Here is an 11,093-nt window from a genome sequence, read left to right on the forward strand (position 1 = left end):
ATCTTTTACATACCTAAGTGTTGGGTCAGTTTTCTACTTTCTGACTGCTTATATAAAGCGTACCATCAAAACAGACATTTGTGCAACGTCAAGTAAAAATAAATAAACCACGTGCACTAAGTGATCTGTCCATATTACGTTCAAGGTTACATTCAAACAGCAATGTTTAGAAACCACTCTTTTCGATTTAAAACTGTTATATATATATATGTCTTCACAAGTTATGAACTGACTACATTTAGAACTGATATATATATATATATGTCTTCACAAGTTATGAAATGACTAGACACGAAACGTTTTCCAGTAAACTTACGACGTTGCGGAAATGTGTAACTCTGTCCACGTGCACTGAATATTTCCTTCGCTATAGTTTAAGAATCTTGACAGCTCAAGCGTGAGTACTTCGCTTGAGATTAACCAGGTTTGCCAATTACGTTCCTGCACGAGCGCAAGGTAATAAGGTCCGTTTAGGGAGGAGCCTGCGTTTGAGCACATATTTTAATAGAATAGTATTAGTTTACGCTTTCACTTTTTTTTTCTCTGCATGATTGCTATAATTTTTAGTTATTAAAATATATACATATATATATGTATATATATTTTCACCACATGATAACTTTAAAAAGTGAATATGATATAAAATTTGTCATTTTAGCATATAACGAATTTTAACCGTGGTGCCGGCCCCCCTTCCATTGGATGAGCGGTAAGTTTACGTTCCTACAACGCCAAAATCCGGGGCTCAGTTCCTCGTGATGGATTAAGCGCAGATAACATATTGTGTAACATTGCGCTAAAACCAGTAATTTATAATTTAACCATGGAAGTTAATTTATGAGTAAAATAATAAAGCCTTTAACAGTTTAAATCATAATTCTGTATCAACTGAAGATTTCAAGATTTTAACGTTCTGTAACTATAAAAAAGAACATATCTTTATTCAGTTATATCCTGGAATATTTTTCGCGGAGGTATTCTGCATTTAGTTAATGTCCAATGAACAGGACATAAATAACCATAAATTCAAGTGGAGGAGTGGTATGGTAGTTTGTACAAGTTAGTATGAGCTAGGAATTAATCTGCCCTTGAATATGCAAAATGAGAATGATTACCAATATAAGTAATCTAAAGTTTTGGGATACTGCAGAAGGATTTGGAGGTTTAGTATGAACAGTCATTTGTCATATAAAGATGTGTTATGAATTATAATTCCTCTTCTTCATCAGCCAGTTAATTAATTCCTAAGGGTGTAGAAGTCTACATGGGAGTGTGTATAAATGTCATACTGACGTATATGAGTCTTTCATATGCTCTTTATTTTCATTTATTCTTTACAAACAAGTTGTTGTTCATACTGAAGACTTATCCATTGTTTCCAGTTTTACACCACATAATTTCATATATTTATGACATGGATAACACCAGTGACCAAACCTTAAAATAATAGTGATAAAAAGTTTTATCATCTTAATTTAATTTGGTTTGTGTGTGTATATATATATATATATATGTGTGTGTGTGTGTGTGTGTGTGTTATTTAATTTGGCTTGTGTGTGTATGTATATACTTGTTGTTTTATAAACAGTCAGTTAACTTTACTCATTACAAACTTACAATTTCTAACTTATTATTTTTTGAAGGGAAATTTTTATTTCTGCAGTTGTGTGTTTTAAATATATCGAAGCATAACATTGCTTTTTTTTAAAAAAAATTGTCTATTAGACAAGTGTCTCAATTTTGTTAAAATTGGTGGGGGGCAAGTGTAAGGAAGAACTGTCAAGCAAAGGAGACAAGAAAATGTTTTGACAAAAGTTATGTTAAGTAGTTAAATTAATGGCCTAGGTAAGTGCTTATTCCTGTTATATTAACTAGATAAATTAATGGCCTAGGTAAGTGCTTATTCCTGTTATGTTAACTAGTTAAATTAATGGCCTAGGTAAGTGCTTATTCCTGTTGAGGAAATTTATGCCAGTTTTACTCGTCCAATATATATATATATATATTATCAAAATAATTTAAAAGTTGTAAAAATGGTACTTTTATTATTGTTTTAAATAAAAAAGCAAAACTGTTCTCTATGTTGGGAGACAAAAAATGATATTCTTTGGTGCATTTTTTCCAAACTAGTATTTCAATAATTGTATAAATCATTTGGTAAGATATCTAGTATTTCAATAATTGTATAAATCATTTGGTAAGATATCTAGTATTTCAATAATTGTATAAATCATTTGGTAAGATATCTAGTATTTTAATAATGGTATAGATCATTTGATATCTAGTATTTCAATAATTGTATAAATCATTTGGTAAGATATCTAGTACTTCTATAATTGTATAAATCATTTGATATCTAGTATTTTAATAATTGTATAGATCATTTGGTAAGATATCCAGTATTTTAATAATTGTATAAATCATTTGGTAAGATATCTAGTATTTCAATAATGTATAAATCATTTGGTAAGATATCTAGTATTTCAATAATGTATAAATCATTTGGTAAGATATCTAGTATTTTAATAATGGTATAGATCATTTGATATCTAGTATTTTAATAATTGTATAAATCATTTGGTAAGATATCTAGTATTTTAATAATTGTATAAATCATTTGGTAAGATATCTAGTATTTTAATAATTGTATTAATCATTTGATATCTAGTATTTCAATAATTGTATAAATCATTTGGTAAGATATCCAGTATTTTAATAATTGTATAGATCATTTGATATCTAGTATTTTAATAATTGTATAGATCATTTGATATCTAGTATTTTAATAATTGTATAGATCATTTGATATCTAGTATTTCAATAATTGTATAAATCATTTGGTAAGATGTCTAGTATTTTAATAATTGTATAAATCATTTGGTAAGATATCTAGTATTTTAATAATTGTATAGATCATTTGGTAAGATATCTAGTATTTTAATAATTGTATAGATCATTTGGTAAGATATCTAGTATTTTAATAATTGTATAGATCATTTGGTAAGATATCCAGTATTTTAATAATTGTATAAATCATTTGATATCTAGTATTTTAATAATTGTATAAATCATTTGGTAAGATATCTAGTATTTTAATAATTGTATAGATCATTTGGTAAGATATCCAGTATTTCAATAATTGTATAGATCATTTGGTAAGATATCTAGTATTTTAATAATTGTATAAATCATTTGGTAAGAAAAATTGTGAAATTGTGAAAAAAGTGTATAATTACTGACCATAAATTACTATGGTTTTGACTAATGTTGTAATTTATTTGTTAAGTTTGCAGGATGGGCTGTCCTAGGGGTAGGACTGTGGACAGTGATTGAGAAACATCACTATGTTAACCTGCTAGCTACAAGTACCTAGACTAATGTTGTAATTTATTTGTTAAGTTTGCAGGATGGGCTGTCCTAGGGGTAGGACTGTGGACGGTGATTGAGAAACATCACTATGTTAACCTGCTAGCTACAAGTACCTATGCAGCAACATCGTATATTTTGATCATTGCTGGAATTACAGTTTTGTTTGTCACAGTGGTTGGTTGTATTGGAGTACGCCAGGAAGATCGCTGCCTCCTGTTAATTGTAAGTTAGTTTTGACGTAAACTGTTATGTATTATATAAAATGCTAAAGTTCATTACAGGATACTCTGTAGCTTTACTGTTTATACATCTCTTTTTGGAACAGTGGTTTGTTTTACAAATGGTTCTGGGAAATTAATAAGTTGTAAAGTATATGAATTAAATACCATATGATTTTTAAATACAGTGTGTCTAGATAAGTTGTTTACTGTAATATTTGCTTTAAGTATATAATATATACTTGTTTATGTGTGTAATATGAATGAATAAATTAAAGCTTGTAGGGAGTAAAGCACACACTGCAGAATAAACATGAAAAATACAAATTTAGGTTAATTAAGTGATATTTTTGTGAAGAAAATACTGTTTATTTTATTATTAATGTTAATTTTACTGACATATCGGTAGAGGGCTATAGTCTAATCCTGATTGCATCATGTCCCGGCACAGTACACGTTATTATCAGTAGGGATAGTTTTGTTCAAAATCTTGGAGAATATCCAAAACCTTTTTGGCAGTAGCAGCACAGCACTAACTATTTGTTCTGTGTGTGGAGAGGTGAGTATCTATGTGATAAAAAATGTTATTGTTGAGCATGCACTGTTGGTGACACCCAAAATACAAGGAAGACCATTGTTTGTCTTTGTTGAGGGAAATGTGATTATTTGATAATGTATGCCTTGAAATATAGTAAGAAAGAAGAAAACTCATATTAAAGAAAAAAGTAAGAAGTAGAAAAGGATTGTCTCTGTGTGATTGATACTCCAGTCTTGTTTGATTATTAACATTAGGAGTACTTTGACTGATCAAATACCAATGAAAAATATGGATCTGCAATCTGGACATGTATGTAAAAGATGACAACTATGTTCAGTCTTTTAAAGTACATAATTAATCATATCTTCTGATTAGCTCTACCACTGGTATATATTAAGTTTGTACCTCCTGCATTGCGTAACAAATTTAGTAAATTAAATACACTCATTGTATATATTGAAAGATAAAATTAGGGGTTTCAAAGATACTGTATCTTATTACTTGTCAAAATATTAAACCCAGCGATGATAAAACTAAAAATGTAGAGAAAATTTGTATTCAATTATATATAACTTCAGAAATCTAGCGTGGATCTGATGCTAGATAAATTTAATCAGAGCGTCAAGTTCTCACTCATGATTATGGGTTGTTGTGCACCCATATCTGTTTTGTTTATTTTTGCTACATAATGTTGTTTTTCCTTTCATGATTTAATATGAAGAGAATCAGTTGTATTTTTTTGTTCATATTTTTTTATGCTTCATGTTCATGTTTATTCATCATTCTGTTACCCCAAATAGCATGTAATAAAATTACACTGCCTGACTACTGTTGTCACAACAACGTAAGCCGAAGCAAGTTAATAATTTGATTTTCTGTTTTAGTACACATTCATGCTCCTGCTAATCTTCCTTTTGGAGGCTGTTGCTGGAGTTATTGCCTATGTTTATCAAGAACAGGTAAGAACTGTGTCTTATATTTTGATTCTTTTTCAATCTGTTTGCCAACTTTGATCTGTTGATTCTTGGTTTTCTAAAGAAGTTCAAAAGTGGTTCCATAAATGAAACTTTGTGTTTCTGCTAGAAAGCCATTTCAACCGTGACTGATTATTGACAAATTTTAACGAGTAACTTGATTGGCTGAGAATGGTTATTATGTAAATGAGACTAAAGTATCAACAAACTTCCATGATATAGTGTGTAAATACCACAACTTTCGTTTATGAAGAAGTAAAAGAAATTAGGTAGAATTGTTTATTCAATTATAGAAAATTATTATCTAATGTTTTCAATTACTCTGATTAATCAGAATGTAATCAGTGAACATGAAATAAGTAGTTATAAACTTGCATTAATCCTTGTCTTAGGTTAAAGTTAGATTAATACAGTAGCCATTTCATAGAGCTTATACCTGTTTGGTCAAGTTTCTGTAATGTCTGTTCCCATGAGTGTGGACCATACTCAAGTGAAAAGACTTGTATAGTTAATGTGAGCAGGAAGTTAACCTCTTTAAACTGATGTGTATAATATAAAATAATGAGATACTACACTAAGACTTTGATCTAACGTGAAAGTGCGGTACAGACACAATAATTTTTGTCTTCATGGTGTAGAGAAGTATAGCTCCAACAGCTAGGAAAGCTGCTCTTGAACTAAGATGTTGGTTAGTATTACAATAAGGACCAATCAGCATATATTGATAGTTCAAGTGTATATAAGACGTTGGTTAGTATTACAATAAGGACCAATCAGCATATATTGATAGTTCAAGTGTATATAAGAAATAAATATTGTTTTGTTTAAAGTTGGTGTTTGAATTTGTCCTTTGATTTCCGTGTTAATTTCATTTGTTCAACAACGTGTTTTTAATTTTTGATTCTTCCATTATTGCAATACTTAATACTTACTTGTTGGTTCCAGTTTTACCTGGAAGTACCACAGAGCCAAGATGACAAGTCAATTTAAATGATGCATTGACAAACTTTAAAAGTTACTGTGTAGACAAAGAAACAAGATTATGCAATAATAGTATGGTGATAAAAATAAGCTACTGAAGTAAAATAAAAGAAACATTTGGAACTGGGATGATATCTGAAGATTGAGATGTCAACAGTAATTGATTTAATTAATGAAGACACATTGGAACTCGTTCTGGTACTATTTTGTAATCTCTACAACAGGGCATAAAAATAATAACCAAAGAATTTCAACTACATTTGATTAATGTAGTTTGTGGACGAAATATGAAAGTCAAACTTGTGAACTTAAGCCTTATTTTCAGAAACAGCAAAAAATTAATAATTCATTGCAGAACTACAAACCTCCTTCTAAAGTATAGGTGCTCAAAGTTGTGTTCTTTGACCAAGTGTTGAGGTTTTACTACTGAATGATACAAAATAGTTAAGTTGACATTTGTGAGTTACTGAGCTATGCATAAGTTTGGTTTCAGAAGTAATATGTTAGGTAAACGTAGCTATGTGAAGTAGTAATTGACTGATGTCATACTCTTACATAATGCAATGTAAGGTGAACATACCTGTTTAAAATACATAATCATCTATCATGTATGTTATGTCAGGTGAATCTACGTAAAGTACTGGTAATTAATGCTTTGTTGACTGGGCATAACTATGTAGAGTGCCAGTAATTAGCAGGTTAATACTTTGTTGACTGGGCCTAAATATGTAGAGTGCTGGTAATTATCAAAGTAATAATGCTTTGTCAATGGGACCTAACTCTGTAGAGTGCCAGTAATTAGCAGGTTAATACTTTGTTTACTGGGCCTAACTGTTTGGAGTGCTGTTAATCAGTGAGGTAATGCTTTTTTAACAGGGCCTAACTGTTGAAAGTGCTGAGCTTAGATATACAGTTCTGTTGACTTTTTTGTTACAGTGGATGAACAAACATTAGGAGATTAATTTGTTTCTACAGTATTTGTTAGTCTTTTCCACCAGTCTCTGATGAGTGAATAGTTTACTCAGAATACACTACTGGTATCATTAGTACATTTATTACTAATAAATGTATTAATGATACCAGTTGTGTATTCTGAGTAAACTATTCACTCATCAGAGACTGATGGAAAAGACCAACAAACAACTCTGCACATTCTTAGGATTTGAATACCATATAATGTTGTTGTTTTTATTTCTAATTAACATTCTTCTGTATTTATGATAAACAGTAATACCCATGTTGATGTTTGTTGTACTTTATGTTAGGTTTTGTTATGGTAAGTTTCTACGTGGGTATAGTTATAAACACAATTACTTCATTATCCTGCAGGTTCGCTCTGAGCTTACACTCTCCATGAATGGGACTTTCAACAGTTATTATTATTTTGACCAAGGTAGAACTGATGCTATTGACAAATTACAACGAAAGGTAAGATATCTTTGGCTTGTTGAAAATTCTCAAGATTGACCATTAATGTCTTCATCATTAAATTAATAAACTTTAATACTGTTCTTTGTAACTTTGTTTGTCAAATATGTGGAGGGGGGGGGGACAGTTTCTACAGTTCCTAGATCCTAAATAACCTGACAGGAATTTAGATGAGAACAAATCAACAATTAGCATTACTTTGTTGGTCGCTGAGAAGTAAACATAGATTTATCTTCCTTCACACTGCTACAGGTAATTATTGTTTATCTAGAGGCTAAGTACATTAATTATTATGGAGGGGTAAATTTGGGCATCATAAGTAGAAGATCTTAAAGCACAAGGCAGGTGAGATAGGCGTAAGGTGAAAAAGGCAAAGTTTTGGGTAAGGTTGATGAGTAGATAAGAAAAAACAGTATGACGATGACAAGGTATCAACAAACAGACCATTTCAGGGGCTGGCAAGTTTCTGTGAATCCAAATGCCATGGTTAGGATCTATGGATCCAATGCCTGGAATTTTCATTGTGGGGGGCGATGAGAGAACTTCTGCAGTTAGGATATACATGAGGGTATTCTATGAAAAAAATTATTCCATCTTTAGAAAAGTTTTTTTGGGGGGGGGGACATGTCCCTCACTACCACCTGTGAAAGTTACACTAATGACTGATATTGTCCTTGAAATGTTTAATTTGTGTTCCTTTCTTTAAATAATAGAGGTTTGGTGTTTTCAGTACAAATGTTGTGGAGCTCTGGATTTTGAAGACTGGCGTTACAGCAGGTGGCTGAAAGAGAACCCTGATGTGAAAAATAAAGTGCCTGACAGTTGCTGTATTACAGAAACACCTTTTTGTGGTGTTCGAGATCATCCCTCAAATATTCATGATGATGTAGGTGTATTCATTAAATTTCTTTGTGGTTTATACTAACTTCAGCACAATTAGTAGTAGAATAGGTATCAAGGTATGAAAATGGTATCGTGCGTATTTTCAAAACACAGTAAATAATATGATCTCTTGAAACGAGACAAAATTACTCACTGTTCTTACAGTTAATCTTTTCCTAGAAATAGATTATTAAAGGTATGTCGACTGTTAGTTTGATTTCCACTTTTGCAGAGATGATGGCAAGTTAAAGAACAAAGGTGTTAGGCAGTAACTGAACCCTAGTATACTAGCTCGTGATAAACTATATGTGTTATATTACAGTGTGCAAATATAAAACAATTTATAACTAAAGCAGAAGATGTCTCTTTTTAGTGAGGATTTAATCTGTCTAGTAATAAGATATTTGAGATAATTTTTGTATTCACCTGTCAGTAATTCTAATCATCTTGAAACACAAAGTGTTATATACTTAGAAAACTTGTGTTGAAACGATCAAAACACAGTTTCTTTTTCATAATATAACAAAGCTTGTAAACAATTCATTACTTGCTGTGAACGTAGTTGTATGTTTCACATGCGACTTGTGCGACATACGATGTACAGTTAACTGTGATTATGGAGAGTTTCAAGATATGTTACATTGGAGCAAAATAATCAGAAGTACTTCCAGAATTAGTAAGTTTCATCGTTGTATTTTGTGTAAAAGTACGTTTTATGTTTGGTATAAAGATTAAAATGCCCTTTTTTCATATTTCCCATTTGTGTTTTTATTCAGTAAGTGTCTTATTTTGTATTTCTTTCCAACATATTTTTTAAACGTGAGTCGGTCTAACCTTTTTCCTCATTTGACTTTTTCACTTTAATGATGTTGAATATACTGTTAAACATCGTGTGAGTTTAGTATCGATTAGGACTTTGTCTTCCTAAGTTTCTAGTCAGCTAATTAGGACATTGTTAGGACCTAAGTTTCTAGTCAGCTAATGTACTGATTTAGATTTTTAATAATCAGAGAAAATTTGTTTTTGTTTTTTCCAGAGTTGCATCGGAGCACTTGAAAAACAGATCAAAGATCACCTAAACATCTTGGGAGCCGTTGGTTTGGGATTCTGCTTAGTTCAGGTGAGTGTCTAGTTTGGAGAAGAATATAATTTATATTTGGAAACATGACAGTATCAAATATGGTTGTCAACTGAATACGTATATTGGAAACATGACTGTATCAAATATGGTTGTCAACTGAATACGTATATTGGAAACATGACAGTATCGAATATGGTTGTCAACTGAATATGTATATTGGAAACATGACAGTATCGAATATGGTTGTCAACTGAATACGTATATTGGAAACATGACAGTATCAAATATGGTTGTCAACTGAATACGTATATTGGAAACATGACAGTATCAAATTATTCAGTTGACAACCATCGTATATTGGAAACATGACAGTATCAAATATGGTTGTCAACTGAATATGTATATTGGAAACATGACAGTATCAAATATGGTTGTCAACTGAATGCATATATTGGAAACATGACAGTATAAAATACGGTTGGTAACTGAATACGTATATGTTTGTTTGAAAACGTTTTCAAATTTGAAAGAATACAATATATATCTTGAAAATATGGCAGTCAAAGACAATTCTTAGTTTGTACTATTCTGTTGTAACGGGAAGCAGTTAATAATACGTTGAGAAATGAGTTTGGATTCAAAATGTATGTATGTATGTATATATATATATACATGTTTATTTATCAATGAAAATTTCTTTTTTATAGGTTTTTGGAATGATATTTTCTTGCTGTCTGTATATCAGCATCAGAGATTACATCAGACCAAAGAAACATTACAATTATGAAAGATGAAGTGAAACTTTTTCAATCAACAGAGATTAGTAAGAACCCCAGGGGTGTCAGTAGTGCCTTCTTGAAATGTATTCTATAGTATATGCTATCATGAGTACATTTCAAGTATACAAAATGTATACTACTTTCTTGATTGTAAACATTTCAAAAACTATTTTTATCATACATACATACATGGAGTTATAAACCACTAATTTAATAATTTTAACTAATGTAAGTTAAAAATAGCTACAAAAATTCAGATCAGTACATAACAGAAGGTTCTTGTTTTATCTGTATTATATGGTTTAACCAGCTAATAATTTATTATAATTAACAAGCAAAAAATTAAAAATTTAACACTTCATGCCATTAACCGTCATTTTGAACATATTTATGTTTTTTTTCTTCTAGTTTCAAACAGTTTTCGTATATTTTCTGCCTAGTTCAACATAAATTTAGGATAACACTTGCACCTAAACGTCCTGACTATCTTTTACTAACTAGTAATGGTAACTGTTATCTAGTTAACAACTAGTGTTAAAAGAACATCTTTTGTAAGGCATGTGCTAATTTTTCAAGGATATTATTTAATCGAATTATGAATTTAGAAAAATATTGTTAATTTATCTGTTACCTCATTTTATAAAATATATTTTTTTTTCTTGGAACTGTAATAACATCCATGATAATCATCTCATTAAAAACTGGCGTTAAGTAAACACCTTATGTTGCAGCACACACTACATTTCTAAGGATATTGTGGCGTTAAGTAAACACCTTATGTTGCAGCACACGCTACATTTCTAAGGATATTGTGGCGTTAAGTAAACACCTTATGTTGCAGCA

General features: G+C 30.5%; 1 protein-coding gene and 1 long non-coding RNA gene across 2 annotated transcripts; one reads left to right on the forward strand and one right to left on the reverse strand.

The window, feature by feature from the left end:
* Window positions 1–3,286: 3,286 nt before the first annotated feature.
* On the reverse strand, window positions 3,287–3,525 carry LOC111089746. Its single transcript, XR_002613956.1, has 2 exons — window positions 3,483–3,525; window positions 3,287–3,369 (listed from the first exon to the last, which is right to left on the reverse strand). It is a non-coding gene; the product is annotated as an uncharacterized LOC111089746 (long non-coding RNA).
* A 525-nt stretch (window positions 3,526–4,050) lies between these two features.
* Window positions 4,051–10,709, forward strand: LOC106474459 (CD151 antigen-like). Its single transcript, XM_022402769.1, has 6 exons — window positions 4,051–4,146; window positions 5,010–5,084; window positions 7,410–7,508; window positions 8,239–8,394; window positions 9,427–9,510; window positions 10,179–10,709. Exons 2-6 carry the CDS (start codon window positions 5,019–5,021, stop codon window positions 10,263–10,265), a joined length of 492 nt encoding a protein of 163 aa, XP_022258477.1. The 5' UTR covers window positions 4,051–4,146; window positions 5,010–5,018; the 3' UTR covers window positions 10,266–10,709.
* The last annotated feature ends 384 nt before the right edge of the window (window positions 10,710–11,093 follow it).

This window comes from Limulus polyphemus, unplaced genomic scaffold, assembly GCF_000517525.1.
Source record: "Limulus polyphemus unplaced genomic scaffold, Limulus_polyphemus-2.1.2 Scaffold7250, whole genome shotgun sequence".
In the NCBI taxonomy this organism is placed as follows: Eukaryota; Metazoa; Arthropoda; class Merostomata; order Xiphosura; family Limulidae; genus Limulus; species Limulus polyphemus.